We start from the raw sequence: 16473 nt of genomic DNA, 5'->3' as shown, positions 1-16473 counted from the left end.
AATGTTGAAGACTGAGTGGAGACTTGCCTTTCTACAGATTACATTTATCTATGTACGTGACCGTATTCTATTTGCTTTGCTGGCTTTTGTAACAACCTAAAAATATCACTTTAGATGGGTTGGTCATGATGCCATCTTATTATATGTTTAAAACATGGACACTGTACAGTGATGAATGTAAATGCTGTAAGGAGTGCATGGTAGGTCTACACCCAGAAATGGCAGTGTATCTTTGTTTTCCTTTTAGCTTCTTTATGTTGAATGCATTTGTCAATGCATTTGTTATTTTTTTGTGTTTCTTAATTTTACATGTCATTATTTTTTTGGTATTTTGTTTTACTACATGTCATTATTATTATTTGCTATTTTATTTTACTGAGTAACATCACATAGCTATTGAGTTTATGACATTGTGAAATATATGTACCATATCTAAAGGATTCTTCTTTAAAATAGATGATGATTTTCTAAAACTTCAGAATTAGCCCAGACTGATTATTAGGAGTTTTCACTCTTACATCCTTGTGGCATCTTATATTTTATATTGAATCAAAGGGACCTACAGATGGCCATGTCTCAATATGTGAAGTTAATTGATTTAGAACTTATATCAACAGCATAAAAAGCAGTCCGGTAACTGGAAGAGACTTACTTAATTTAAAATAGTTTCCCAACTCTGTAATGAAGTTCCTTGCACAGTTCCTTAAATATTCTTGTTTCAAAAGGCAGCAAGGATGTATTTTTCAATTTTAATACAGCACTGATTATGGGAACCTATTTCTTTTAATGATTGACATCCCTTTAATGAAGCAATTCTCAAGCCACAGGCTGTTATGAACCATTTTTCTAGCCATTTTAAAATATAACCTTTCTTGAAATTATTGGGGCATTACATTTGACTAGCCACCCATAATTTAAGCTATTTGAGGTGCACATGAGGTTTAAGTCAAAGGGAAGAATACATTCTGGAAAATTTTAATTGGTTAAAAAAAAACATTGAGTCTGGGATTTCCCACTTATAAATACTCAACACAAAATAGGTCTAGTTTAGATATGCATTGCTTTTATACTTCACTTAATTATTTTCAGTTCCTTGCTTAAGTTTTCTGTCTTTTAAATTATGAACTATTTGTGTTGTCTGTTTTTTTTTCTTTCTTTGTTTACTTTTTAATGAGTTCATTCTTCTGTTGTAATTTATGTGTGCACGTTTTGTTTTTCATTTCTACACTGCCAGCAAATCTTGATAACCCGGAGCATTTCTTGCTAAATGTTCAAAGGCCTTCCCACTAACAGAATCCAGCTTTCTTTGTGGTTCTAGTACTAATTCTTTGCCTAAACATTATAATAGCAAAATTAAGTATTGCACTCAAGTAGGAGCTGTTCTAACCAGATGGGTTTAACATTTTTGGAGGATTTATCTTCAGTTTTTCTTTGTATGAGCAATTTAACTTCTTGTATGTCTGTGGTTGCTGACTTACCTTTCTGATAGTGACAAGCAATTAACACCAACGTTCCCTTCTAAGCCAGCTGTTTAAAGCATATTTTATTCATTTATGGTTATGTAGCAGCTTATAAATCACTCTCGGTGTATAATGTATAAATGTATGTGTTTCTCAAATATTTCTCAGGGTTTTTTTTTACTGGTGCGCTAATACTGTGTTCTTTCTTTACACAAGTTAGTTACTCTTCAGTCTAATATTACTGATAAAACAATGGTCTTGCCAAATCCTTATTGATGTTATGTAAGCAGTATGGCAGATAATCGGGTTGCATATTATACCTGCAAGTGTATGGGATTATTGTGTGAACTGACACAATATTTTTTTTCAATTCCACACAATTAGCAGCTCTGGGAAACAGAGGCAGTCTAAAATTTAGACAGTAGTTTTTGCCTACACAGGTTACCACTGAATACCTTTTCCCGGCAGCTGTTACATATTCCCTAACCACTCCCAGTCACCTAGAGAAGGTCTTCTTTGGTAACCTGAGGTGCACAAGTCCAAATGCTTAAATTGGAATCTTAGACTTCCTCTAAATTTCCAGGAATGCACTGGAGCCATGGCCTGAGGTAAGTTCTGTGAAAAATAGATTTTACCAATATTATTTTCTACAATAAATATACAGTATAAGTGGTCACAAAAAATATTAATGTGGGTACATTTCTAATACATTCATAATTTTGCATGTTGTATCATTTTTTGTTAAGCGCCTCAAAGAAAGAACACATTTATTTTTACCTTCTGACTTCCATCAGAATTATTATGTGATTGTGCAGTGCTTTTTCTGACCTTGACTCTGTGTAATCGTATCACAGCTGTAAAAATCTTATTAGCATAAATAAACATGGCTCTGAGCACAGGTTTCCTAACACAGGAAAGTGGAACAAATTACAATCCAAACTGGCCAAAAATTTGCCATGGAAAGGCTCTGTCCAAGCACAATTTGTAATGTAAAATTATAGCATTTCTTAAAATACCTTTGCATATTTTGCCTTATTTTGTGTTCTGCCATGGAATACAAACTATATGCATAGGAATTCCAACCAAGCAAACATTAAACTCCCTTCTATACTATATTGCAGTAAACACCCTATACTTATCACAAGCTGTAATTGCCCATATGTATGTTGTAGCTGTCACTTAATTTTATTCTTACGTTCATCGTTAATCCTCTCCAAGTTGTTTTCCATCCTGACTGATGCAAGGTTTAATAGAAGGGAGACTGTGAACAGAATGCAAATGATCCTTTTTAGATAAACACGTTTAATGAGCTGTCACTATTTTGAAGACCCCTGACTTATTGTGAGTTGCAAAAATATGTCTTGAAAATTGGCATTTGTTTATTTTTACAGGTGTAAGGTGGGAAGTACACTCGGGAGAATCAAATCAAATGGTGCATATGAATGTTCTGATCACTTGCGTCCTGGCCGCATTTGTTCTCGGAGCTTTCATTGCTGGAGTTATTGTCTACTGCCACCGGGAAATGTTTGCACGAAAAAACAGAAAAATACATAAGGATGCTGAGTCTGCCCAATCCTGTACTGACTCCAGTGGAAGCTTTGCCAAACTTAATGGTTTGTTTGACAGCCCTGTTAAGGAATACCAACAAAGCATTGATTCACCTAAACATTATACTAATATACTTACTAGCAGAAAGGAACTTCCACCCAGTGGTGAAACCAAGGTCATCATGATGGACGTTCAAGGACAGCCACCTGAACTAGCTGCACTTCCAACACCTGAATCTACACCAGTGCTTCAGCAAAAGAGCTTACAGCCCATCAAAAACCAGTGGGAAAAAGCTCAAAATAATTTAAATATTTCACGTAAAGAAACCCCTCTTAAAAGTCCACAGTTTTTTCCTTCAAGCCCACCCCCTCACTCTCCTCTTGCTCATGGACAAATCCCAAGTGCAGTTGTTCTTCCAAATGCCACCCATGATTACAATACTTCTTTTTCTAATTCCAATGCACACAAATCAGACAAAAAGCTTCATAACCTTGAGCATTCTTTGGTTAAACAGCCAAGTAAAAGAGATCGACGTTCTGTGGATTCCAGAAATACGCTGAACGACTTTCTAAAACATTTGAATGAATCTGCGGGGAATCCCAAAGCTATGATGGCAGATATACAAGTAGCTCATCAGAATACCCACCAGACTCCACATCAGACACTGATGCTTGACACTATGGGAAATATGTCTGAAATTCCACCTAAAGTTCCAAATAGGGAGGCATCCTTGTACTCCCCCTCTTCAACTCTTCCACGAAATAGCCCAACAAAACGGGTGGATGTGCCTTCTACCCCAAATGGACAAATGTCATCTTTAGAATCACAAAGAAGTTACCATAAAAACTCTTCCCAGAGGCATTCAATATCAGCTATGCCCAAAACTATGAACTCACCAAATGGTGTCTTGATTTCCAGACAACCTAGTGTTAATAGAGGCGGATATATGCCTCCAAGTCCTAATCCAAGGATGGACTACATGCAAGGAACACCTGTTATAGTTCATCAACAGACTTCCTTATCACGACAAAGCAGCTATACAGGACATGGAACTCTCCCTCGTATGGGAATAAAGAGGACAACTTCCATAAAGCCTGATGTGCCACCAAAACCCTCATTTGCCCCACATACTACAACAGTTAGACATCTAAATAAATATAGCTACTGATACCTATCATCTTGTTTAAAATGTGTATGGTTATAACACTTTGTGTTGTAAAAGAACCTTTAAGGCAGAGAGAAGCTTGCTTGCCGAACCAGTCCCCACATGACAGACCAAAGAAATGGTCTTTAGTTTGGTAACAATAGGTTTTGCCAAGACATGGGAACTGCAAACTATGCTTGTAATGAACAAAACAGAGGAAAGTGCTGGTCATTTTGCTTCTTTTGTTTGGAGATACAGTAAGTGGACATGTAGCACAGTTGGGGCTACCTTGCAATTACAAAAATCTGATACAGTACTAAGAATTTAAATATACTTGAAACAAAAAACAAAAACGGGCTTTCATTTAAAACTGCCACTGTGTGTAGTCATCCCATTAAATGTGAACATATTAATATGTATGCATTCAGCTTGGCTCTTGCACAAGAGTCAAAAAAGTGTCTCGGTTAAAGTTTGCAATTTTAGTTAATGTACCTTTTTATTATATGAAGTCCAATACATATCATCTGTCATCTGTAGCATTTTTGTATTCTCTTGACGTGTACTTGTTTAGTATGTGTGTGTGTTTGTCTCTCATACACACATACATGTGCACGTAAGGATTCTCATTGCAATTTCTTTGCTGTGCAACTGTTTACAATGAGCATGACTGGACAAACAGTTCATTTCTTTCCACTAGTATTCTGGGAGTACAGCTGAAGGTTAACATCTGTATCTCCCCTGCCTTCCAGATAATTGACTTGGCTGAACAAGGTACCTCGTGCAAGAATGTAAAGATTTCTTAGAACTGTTATGCTGCTATTAAAAATATTGTGTAATTCACTGGACATGCTGGGGAGAATCTACATTTATGTATATTCATGCTTGTTTCCTCTTGGCATCAGTTAGTAGCTTGGTGTACCTAGCCATGGTGAACTGAATCTAATTGATTAAAGCTGGTGTTGAAGGAAACTCACAATGGCTAGTGTACTGGCAAATCTTTTTTGCACCTGGCTTCCATCAATGAAAATGCAGGCCTCCTTAAATGGAACTACTAGTTATATAGCAGGACATAAGATGTTGGGTCTGAAGAGATTGCAAGGGACCTTGTAAAATAATTTGCACTTACTTTTGGTTTTAAAGCCACAAGTGGACAGTTTGTTACAAGAAAGGTAATATAGCATTAAAAGATATAAGAATTGTTAACAAATCACAATGAGGATTACATAAGACTTGCCCTGGCCTGGATTTAAAGTGGCTTTAAACTCTGAAGACCTTTGGTAGAGCTTATATATTCAATACATAAAATCTGTGATCTCTATAGTGTCACAATGTTCCTATAGTTATTTGCCCTCCTATATCTATGCGTGTTGTCAAAATTTCAATGGGCAGGCTAAATACAGTGCCTTGAAAAAGTATACCCCTTGAAATTTTCAACATTTTTGTCATGTTACAACCAAAAACGTAAATGTATTTTATTGGGATTTTATGTGATAGACCAACACATAGTGGCACATAATTGTGAAGTGGAAGGAAAATGATAAATGGTTTTCAAAAGTTTTTACAAATAAATATGTGAAAAGTGTGGCGTGCATTTGTATTCAGCCAACCGAGTCAATGCTTTGTAGAACCACCTTTCGCTGCAATTACAGCTGCAAGTTTTTTTGGGGATGTCTCTACCAGCTTTGCACATCTAGAGAGTGACATTTTGCCCATTCTTCTTTGCAAAATAGCTCAAGCTCTGTCAGATTTGATGGAGCGCATCTGTGAACAACAATTTTCAAGTCTTGCCATTCTAACACATGAATATGCTTTGCTCTAAACCATTCCATTGTAGCTCTGTCTGTATATTTAGGGTCGTTATCCTGCTGGAAGGTGAACCTCCGCCCCAGTCTCAAGTCTTTTGCAGTCTCTAATGCCGCGTACACACGATCGGAAATTCGGCCAGCAAAAGACTGATGAGAGCTTTTCGTCAGAAAATGCGACCGTATGTATGCTCCATTGGACTTTTGCTGGCCGAATTCCAGCCAGCAAAAGATTGAGAGCATGTTCTCAATTTTTTGGTTGGAAAAAGTTCCTATCCGAAAATGCGATCGTCTGTGGCAATTCCGATGCGCAAAATTCCTACGCATGCTCGGAAACAATTCGACGCATGCTCGGAAGCATTGAACGTAATTTTCTTGGCTCATCATAGTGTTGTACGTCACCTCGTTCTTGACGGTCGAAAGTTCAGCGAAGATTTGTGTGACCATGTGTATGCAAGGCAAGCTTGAGCAAAATCCCATCGGAAAAGCCATCATATCTTTTTCCAACAAGAAGTCCGATCGTGTGTATGCGGCATAACAGGTTTTCTTCTAAGATTGCCCTGTATTTTGCTCCATCCATCTTCCCATCAACTCTGACCAGCTTCCATGTCCCTGCTGAGGAAAAGCATCCCCACAACATGCTGCCACCACCATGTTTCACGGAGGGGATGGTGTGTTCAGGGTGATGTGCAGTGTTGCTTTTCCGCCACACAAAGCTTTTGCTTTTAGACCAAAAAGTTTTGGTCTTGTCTGACCAAAGCACCTTAATCCACATGTTTGCTGTCCCCCCCACATGGCTTCTTGCAAACTGCAAATGAGACTTCTTATGGCTTTCTTTCAACATGGGCTTTCTTCTTGCCACTCTTCCATAAAGATCAAAATAGCAAGAAATGCCTGCAACTCAATTGCTTCTTCTAAATCTTTATTGAGCACTAACAGCAGTGTGACATCTAAAGTGCGAACATGTTTCTGCCGGAGCCTTCCTCATAGCAAGCAATCGAGTTGCTGTCATTTCTTGCTATTTTGATGTTTATGGGCCACAACAAGCCTGAGCACCGCTATTCAGCTCATCATTCTACAATCATGCGGTAGAGCTTGAGTGAGTTTTTGTCTACATTACCACTCTTCCATAAAGGCCAGATTTGTGGAGTGCACGACTAATAGTTGTCCTGTGGACAGATTCTCCCACCTGAACTGTGGATCTCTGTAGCTCCTCCAGAGTTACCATGAACCTCTTGGCTGCTTCTCTGATTAATGATCTCCTTGCCTGTCAGTTTAGGTGGACGGCCATGTTTTGTTAGGTTTGCAATTGTGCCATACTATTTCTATTTTTGGATGATGGATTGAACAGTGCTCCATGAGATGTTCAAAGCTTGGGATAATTTTTTTATAACCTACCCCTGCATTAAGCATCTCCACAACTTTATCCCTGACCTGTCTGGTGTGTTCCTTGGCCTTTATGATGCTGTTTGTTCACTAAGCTTCTCTAACAAACCTCTGAGGGCTTCACAGAACAGCTGTATTTACACTGAGATTAAATTACACACAGACGGCCTCTATTTACTAATTAGGTCTTCTAACTAATTAACTTCTAAAGGCAATTGGTGCCACTAGATTTTAGTTAGGACTGTCAGAGTAAAGGGGGCTGAATACAAATGTATGCCACAATTTTCACATATTTATGTGTAAAACAAATTGAAAACCATTTATCATTTTCCTTCTACTTCACAAATATGTGCCACTTTGTGTTGGTCTATCACATAAAATCCCAATAAAATACATTTACGTTTTTGGTTGTAACATGACAAAATGTGGAAAGTTTCAAGGGGTATGAATACTTTTTCAAGGCACTGTATATTCATTTCATTTGCTACAAAACTTATTTTAGTTACAACTTGCAATGCAAAGTTTTATTCTGACACTGATAATAAAGAACATTTTGGTTTTAGCAAGTTTGTCATAATTCAGCTCCCAGAGGGGTGACATTTTCCAGATAAGGCCAGCCAGTGTTTGGACAAGTAAGGGATGGGGGGGGGGGGGGGTGTTATTGGGCTCCGTTTTATTTTACACAATAGTTCCACTAATTTTTTAAGATGTGACCTGCACTAATAGTTCTATTAAAGTAGTACTTTTTTTCTTGGATCACAATTTTTTTTTATGTGTATGTATGTCACAAGTCGTTGGCAGAATGGCAGAAGTGGTAAAAATAATAATTCAATACATGGTCTATATTTTTAAAATGATGTTCTTAGCCATATATTAGCTCAGATTTCTCCCTGTTAAGATTGACGTGGCCACCAAACTTTATGGGTCTTGTAGACAGCCTTTTAAGAAGCCATCTGAGTTCTGCCTGGCTTGTGCTGTGCTAAGCGCAATGAAAAGCATCTAAATAAGACATGTCCGTGTATAGATGGTTTGCAGTGTTCTCAGAAAAACAACCAAATGTTTGTTCAATGAACCCTATAAAAAGTGGATGGTGGGGTGCTCAGCCGTCCCATGTAGGTAGAGCTTGGATATTTTCTTAAGTGGTTGCCAACATGCCCTAAAACACATAAGTTCATGAGACATCACCTGGTAAGAGTCACAAATCTATATGCAAGAGCTGACATTTTTATGTTTGCTGTCTATTCAAGTGTGCAGTCTATTAGAAACATTAACATAAATGGGTTTATTATATAAGGCAAAGCGCAAAATGCAGTAACCTGAAGCAATCAAAATGACTTTTTATCCAGGCTGACTACTGTAACGTGAAATCTAATTGGTTGCTCTAGATTGCTGCACTTTGCACATTATCAGTGCTCTTTGCACTGCTTTAGTAAATAATCCTGAAAATGTGCCTGAAGTATATACTCCATACCTTATCTGTTGTTTGCATTTCTAATACACTTATGTATGTCTTAGAATGCTTCTTAAAGCCATTTCTTGTACATCAGCTTGCAATAGGGCAACCTAAATGTCTGGGACCTTGAAAGCAGTCCCATAAAAATGTAGGTTTTAATAGGAACAACATGAAACCTATATGACAGAGTGCCTGTAAAATCTGAAAAAAGTTGCTTACATGGGTAGATTTTAAAATACAATTGTCTGACCCATAATGTTCACATGACCTTTGTCAATGCAGAGGTTATTTGTACATTGCAGATCTGAAGCATTGTGGTAATGACACCATCTGCCTTGCCTATCAACATCTGCACTTCTGTGGCCTCCCAATGCTTGGAAGAGTTTCCAAGAAGTGTAGCCTTGGAGGATCGTCACAGAACAGTCATCAAACAGCAGGAAGAAAATACAGGCCTCGTGACAATTAACAAATATAGTGTCACGGTTTCCCGAGAGGGATCCTCAAAGAAGGCCAGTGAAGGACAGCTACTAACCTCCTAAGAGATTATTGTTTGGTAATCTCTAGTTGTAGATTTATTGCAATCACCTGGTTCACTTGTTTAATACAGGGCCAGGAAATTGGCCTGCTTAAATGCCTCTTGATGCTGTGTTAATAGATGTATTAGGGACACGAAAGCATTTAGAGCCTTTAAACAGCAATGCAGCCTTTAAGATGCAATTTAAGGTGTGATGGGGAGAAACCTAATAACCGGGTTACATAAAAAGATTATAAACATGCAAATCAGTCACACTGCCCAGAACGACATAGGAAGCTTAAAAGTAGTGCAATTAAAACACATATATTACATGTATGAGTGATTTCTTTGGTCATGCAGGTAATGACTATATTTTGTAAATAGGAGTGTGAGGGTACCTGAATCTGTGCATTTTGTGCCTTATTCATAAAAAAAAAAACCATTAATATAGTATGTCAAGTGTGTTCAATATAGCACACCTTATCTTGAGATTCAGAAATATCTAGATTTAGCCCTATTGGCAACTACATAGGAGGAAAAACACGGCCTTAGAACACAGGTTGTGGTTGGAACACTACTAATGAAAAAATTCCTGTTCCGGGATAGTAAGTTACACGATTTGAAATTTCTGAAGATTTCTAAGCTAATGCAGCAACTGCTAGAACTGTGCAATGTGTTTACAAGTACCTCTCTGTCACTGATGTTTAACACATGTCTTTTTTTTTTTTTTTTTTTAACTCGAAAGATGTACTTAAACCATGTTTATCAAGCATAACGTAGACTGTTTTCAAAGCAGAGGTTGCATTTGTTTTAGTGTTATTCAAAAGGAACCTTCAGCTAAATTTGTGTCTAACTAGATTATATTTTATACAGAGAAGGGAAATAAAATTCATTACTTCACTATTATTATTTTTTTTTTTAAAACAGTCTATATAAAAAAATACATAAAAATATGTTGAACTGTATTTCTTGTGGCCAAAGCTGAGAACTCTAATTTTTAGATTTGGGGCAATATTTTAATTTAATGACTACCAGTTATGCAATCTATGTCAACGTTGTCATTTGGGATTTTTTTTTAAGTGAAAATGCTGATGTGTTTTCATGTGTAAGATTGTGGTGTGAGCACTAGAGCCTGAAGAAGCCAAACCACAAACTCTGTTAACTTGGATAACATTGTACTGCCTTGTAGATCGTAATGTGAGTTCTATCAGTATTTATGTTGATGTTTCTAACATTCAATTTAGGCGGAAAAAAAAAAAATAATTTAATAAAAGTGCTTTATCCATTTGTGCAAAGGTTAAATCAGATTGTATCTTTTTTATATTCGTCCAGCATATAAAAGTAACCATTGAAATAAGTTGCTCTATCCTGTTCTTTAGAGTACTTTAACGTGTAGATATCTTGTAAAGTTGTATTGTGAATGTGTAAATAATTCTGTACTTTTGGGTTTTTAACAACGCATGAAAAGTTAAAATAAAATACCGAAATAAAGGAATAATTTTGAATCTCACTTTATCCTTGCATATGGTTGAAACAGTAAAAAAAAAAAAAAGGAACCTCAGCTTTACTAATTCAGGACAAAGCAACAGGATCAGTTCAATCTCCCCCTCTCCAGAAGCCTAGTGTAGTGTAGGGAAAAAGCTGACAACTGCAGCTGCAGGCCAGTGAGTTTAACATCTGTAGTAACAAAATAAATAGAATCACTGTATTCTGCTACATACCTTTGCTAAAAACCCCACAAAACTTATATTGATCTGTTTGCGCAAAAGTTATAGTGTCTACAAATTGTGACACCTTTTTGGGGACCAGTGACACCAATACAGTGATCAGTGCTAAATAATATGCGCTATAACTGTAAATATGACACTGGCAGGGAAGGGGTTAACATCAGGGGCAATTAAAGGGTTAAATATGTCCCTAGGGAGTGCTTTCTAACTGGGGGGGGGGTGCTTGTACTGTAAGAAGACAGAGATCCGTGTTCCTGCTTAGCAGAAACAAAAGATCTGTCTTCTCCTGTCACAGAATGGCAATCTGCCTTGTTTACATAGGCAGACCGCCATTCTGTCTGCCTCGGGAACGATCGGTGGCTCCAGGCGGACATCCAGGTCTGCCGGACCCGCTGATTGGCTCTCTCTGTGTCCAATCACAGCGGGAGCCGGTCACCAGTGGCATGCCCCCCAGACCAGAAAGAGCGAAATCACATACAGGTACGTGATTTTGCGCAGAGAGGCCGACCTGCTGCAGTAAATGTATGTGGGGCGCTCCAGAAGCGGTTAAAGTGGTAGTAAAGTCCCCCTGGACACTTCTACCTACAGGTAAGCTTATACAGTGAGGGGAAAAAGTATTTGATCCCGTGCTGGTTTTTTAGGTTTGCCCACTGACAAAGAAATGATCCATCGATAATTTTAATGGTAGGTTTATTTTAACAGTGAGAGACAGCAGACGATAACATAAATATCCAGAAAAATGCATTTCAAAAAAGTTATAAATTGATTTGCATTTTAATGAGTGAACTAAGTATTTGACCCCTTCACAAAACATGACTTATTACTTGGTGGCAAAACCCTTGTTGGCAATCACAGAAGTCAGATGTTTCTTTTAGTTGGCCACCAGGTTTGCACACATCTCAGGAGGTATTTTGTCCCACTCCTCTTTGCAGATCCTCTCTAATGCCCCGTACACACGGTCGGAATTTTCGACAGAAAAAGTCCGATGGGAGCTGTTGGTCGGATATTTTCCGACCGAGTGTATGCCCCATCAGACTTTTTCTGTCAGCATTTCCAACGGACTTAGAGAACATATTCTAAATTTTTCAGTTATAAATGCCGACGGAGGTTATCCCGTTGGCAAGTCCAACCGTGTGTACACGGCATTAGTCAATAGGGTTTTGAGGCTGACGCTTGGTAACTCGAACCTTCAGCTCCGTCCACATATTTTCTATGGGATTAAGGTCTGGAGACTGGCTAGGCCACTCCAGGACCTTCTTAAGCCACTCCTTAGCCATGTGTTTTGGGTCATTGTCATGCTGGAAGACCCATCCACGACCCATTTTTAATGCCCTGGCTGAGAGAAGGAGGTTCTTACCCAAGATTTGACGGTACATAGCCCCGTCCATTGTCACTTTGTTGCAGTGAAGTTGTCCTGTCCCCAAAGCATAATGTTCCCATCTCCATGTTTGTTGGTGTGGATGGTGTTCTTGGGGTCACAGACAGTATTCCTCCTGCTTCAAACACGGTGAGTTGAGTTGATGCCAAAGAGCTTGATTTTGGTCTCATTTGACCAGAACACTTTCACCCATTTCTCCTTTGAATTATTCAGATGTTCATTAGCAAACTTCAGACGGGCCTGTACATGTGCTTTCTTGAGCAGGGGGACCTTGTGGGTGCTGCAGGATTTCGATCCTTTACGGCGTAGTGTGTTACCAATTGTTTTCTTGGTGAGTGTGGTCCCAGCTGCCTTGAGATCATTGACAAGATTCTCCCGTGTAGTTCTGGGCTGATTCCTCACCGTTCTCATGATCATTTAATCTCCACGAGGTGAGATCTTGCATGGAGCCCCAGACCGCAGGAAATTGACAGTTATTTTGTGTTTCTTCCATTTGTGAAAAATCACACCAACTGTTGTCACCTTCTCACCAAGCTGCTTGGCGATAGTTTTGTAGCCCACTCCAGCCTTGTGTAGGTCTACAATCTTTTCCCTGACATCCTTGGATAGCTCTTTGGTCTTGGCCATGGTGGAGAAATTGAAATCTGATTGATTGCTTCTGTGGACAGGTGTCTTTTATATAGGTAACAAGCTGAGATTGGGAGCACTCCCTTTAAGAGTGCTCCTAATCTTAGCTCGCTAACTGTATAGAAGACACCTGGGAGCCAGAAATCTTGCTGATTGATAGGGGATCAAATACTTATTTCACTAATTAAAATGCAAATTGATTTATAACTTTTTAGAAATGAGTTTTTCTGGATATTTTTGTTATTCTGTCTCTCATTGTTAAAATAAACCTACCAATAAAATTATAGACTGATCATTTCTTTGTCAGTTGGCAAACGTACAAAATCAGCAGCGGATCAAATACTTTTTTCCCGCACTGTAATAAAGCTTACCTGTGGGCACAAGAAATAACTCCTAAACATGCACTGTTTAGGAGATATTGAGTGTCTCTGCAGCCGGCGACATCACCGGCGCATGCGCTGTGAAGAAACGGTATACCCATGCCGTAAACAGTGACTCCCGTGCACATGTGCGGGAGTGACATCATCGCGGCTTGGCCACTCAAAGGACTGGAGTCTGTGAACCCGGAAGGAATACCGGGTGAAGTTGGAAGCCCTGTCAGAGGTGACAGCTTGCCGCTGGAGGGCTTTGTTTCAAGGTAAGTCTTTCATAATGTGCTAGTATTCATTGCATGCTAGCGCATTATGACTTCACCTTGCAGGAAGAAGATTTTTATTTATTTTTTTGTCAACTTTACTTCCGCTTTAAAAGAAGGATCAGTGATCATTTAAAAACACACAATTTCCTGATTCTGAAGCAGCATGATTTTATTGAAGGAAGATCAAATCTGATTAATCTAGCTATATCACAAATGTTTTGGACCAGGGTGGTGCTTTCAGAAAAGCATTTAATAGGCTTTCACGTAATGATCCCATAAATAGATTATACAAGCTAAGACTTAAACTTTGGATGGTTCAGTCTATTCGGAGGAGAGCAGCCACAATTGGTGTACCACAAGTGCTCTGTACTACATTCTATCATATTTGATCTGTAATTTTATATTTAAACTGTAAATGATTAAAAAGTCTTGGTCGGTAAGGTAGGTCTTTTTGCTGATGACACAAAGGTGTGCAATAGGGTTTATATATCTGGAGGTGTTTGTAACATGGATTAATGATCTAACAGTTCATCTAAATGAAAAATAATGCAACGCAAGAAAATGAATCCTCTTACTAGAGTACATTGTCGGGGGTAGAGTGATGGCAAGAACTACAGAGGAAAAAAGTTTGGGGCTCCTCATTGTAGAGGACTGCAAACAGTGTAACCAGGCAGTGGGGAAAGTGAAAATAATGTTGGGAGTACATCACTAGAGGGATTATAGCAACTTAATATGTACAGCCTTGAAGAAAAGAGTGGGGGCGACAATTAAAACCTTAACCCTTTTCGCTACCAGAACTTTTTTTGCACACATGTTAAAATTCACATTTTAGGCCCGAAGATTACTTATACCACAATATTATATATTTTTTGAATACAGAGACCATGTAGATTAAAGCGGTAGCAAAGTCTCATGGACAATGTAAAATAATGTGCCCCCCAGCAGGTTTAAGCCATAATGTGCTAGTATGCGGTGCATACTAGTACATACCTCAAACTTACCTACAAACGGAGCCCTCCACCAATGCGCTGTCAGAGCTCTCTCTCCCTGGTGCCCCGCGCTTCATCCATACCTGGTCTTCATTCCGGGTGCTTGATTAGCCAGACACTTCTGTTATAAAAACTCTGCCTGCCATCAATTTGAACAATTCTGAGTTTACTACCACTTTAACAAGGTAGTAGTTGCACTTTTCATATTGCATGATATTACAACGGCTTATCAGACCAATACTTTAAATTTAAAAAAATAAATAATTTTAGTGCACTATGGTACACAAATTGCCCATAGATGACATTTTAAAAGCCTTTACAGCTCATCAATTTTGAAAGAACCATGACTGATGTCCTTAGAGTTTTTGCTCTCACTCTGGTGTGCATCACAGTAGCTAATATGTGTAGTGCAACCACTGTTTGGGTGTTTCTTAATTTTTATCAAACTTTTAATTAAAAAAAAAACTTTTCTTTAACCTCAATGTAATTGTTAAAAATTAAAAGGGGGCTGACACACGTAGAGGTGATTGTCAGCTTTACAAAGTCAGTCAAGAGTAAACCAGTAAGTCAATTTAAATATGGTTGGGACAAACCTAGATCTATGCATGGACAAAATTTGGTGATTTGCCCAAGTCTTTCAGATGGAGTGAGTCCAAAGGTCTTCTTGCCTGCATCAGGTAATTTCTTGCCGCTGACCATTAAACTAAGTGACAGAAGGAGAAAGAAAGGCAAGCCAGAGAAGGGGTTTTAAAGAAAACCTGCTACTTTGCATGGGCAAAGCACAGGTTTAATTTAGGAACATTATAAACCTTCCTACCTGCACAAGATGAGCATTAATCATGTAGTTTAATGTTGTAATTTGATGGCCTGTATGCACATCATATAGTTGAGTAAACCTTCACAGTCCTGTGTCAGAAGTTTGTGTTCAAACAAGAAACATGTGGCATGGCACTGCCATGACCTCTGTCTATAGTCTGAGAACTGACACATCCTGTAAAGAAACTACATACAGTATCTCACAATCCCTGAGTTTCTTTGGCCATAGTGTTCTTCATGTGAGAGCTATTCAATATTTAGATCTGACACAGACAGGCAGCGCAATTAACAAATAGATCACCATGCAGTCTTTTCTTGTATTAGCACTCCCACATTTGTGTTGCAACACAAAGGAAATGGCAAAGCATGCTGTGTGGCCTGGAATACGAATTTGCCTGTCCCTTTATTGAATAGGAACAAGTGAGCTGTAGAAATACATGGATATAAAAGACTCAATCAGCCATGCCATTATAAACTGCAGCCACAATATTTGTTCCCATCATTACAAGGTAAGCAGGGCTTTTTTCTCCTCAGAGACAAGGTGCAGGAACCCCCCCTTCTGAGTCACTTCTTGCCTCCGCCCTCTACCCACCCCCGAGCACCGTCCCTTGGTTTAACCCTCACCCACCTTCCAGTACCAGCCCTTTTGGAGACTACAGAACCAAGTATTATTTTGTGGTGCTAAGTAATTTATATGGTATCTATTAATGATAACAAGAAAGTCAGTAAAATAGATCCTCTGCAGCCAGCAACAAAAGACCCACCCCAGCAACAATATATCCCCCAGCAAAAATAAATTCCCCCAGCAACAATAGACTCCACCCCAGCAACAATAAATCCCCCCCAGCAACAATAGATACCCCAGAAATAATAGATACCCCCAGCAACACTAGACCCACTCCAGCAACAATAGATCCCCCCCCCCAGCAACAATTAACTGCTCATTAAAAAATACCACCCTAGCAGCAATAGATCCAGCCCAGCAACAACAG

General features: G+C 38.7%; 1 protein-coding gene and 1 long non-coding RNA gene across 6 annotated transcripts in view; one reads left to right on the top strand and one right to left on the bottom strand.

Moving 5' to 3' along the window:
• Positions 1–5369, top strand: part of SEMA6D (semaphorin 6D) — an 89760-nt gene extending 84391 nt beyond the window's left edge. For all 5 annotated transcript variants that reach the window (XM_073618677.1, XM_073618678.1, XM_073618680.1 and 2 more), the window contains one exon: positions 2852–5369. In XM_073618677.1, coding sequence (XP_073474778.1) covers positions 2852–4176 — 1325 coding nt within the window. In that variant the 3' untranslated portion in view covers positions 4177–5369. The remainder of the gene's footprint in view (positions 1–2851) is intronic.
• The window catches only part of LOC141131426 (uncharacterized), a 126009-nt gene that overhangs the window by 36853 nt on the left and 72683 nt on the right, over positions 1–16473 (bottom strand). The window lies entirely within an intron of this gene.

This window comes from Aquarana catesbeiana, linkage group LG03 (assembly GCF_042186555.1).
Source record: "Aquarana catesbeiana isolate 2022-GZ linkage group LG03, ASM4218655v1, whole genome shotgun sequence".
Taxonomy (NCBI): Eukaryota; Metazoa; Chordata; class Amphibia; order Anura; family Ranidae; genus Aquarana; species Aquarana catesbeiana.
This window is presented reverse-complemented; position numbering and strand designations above follow the sequence as displayed.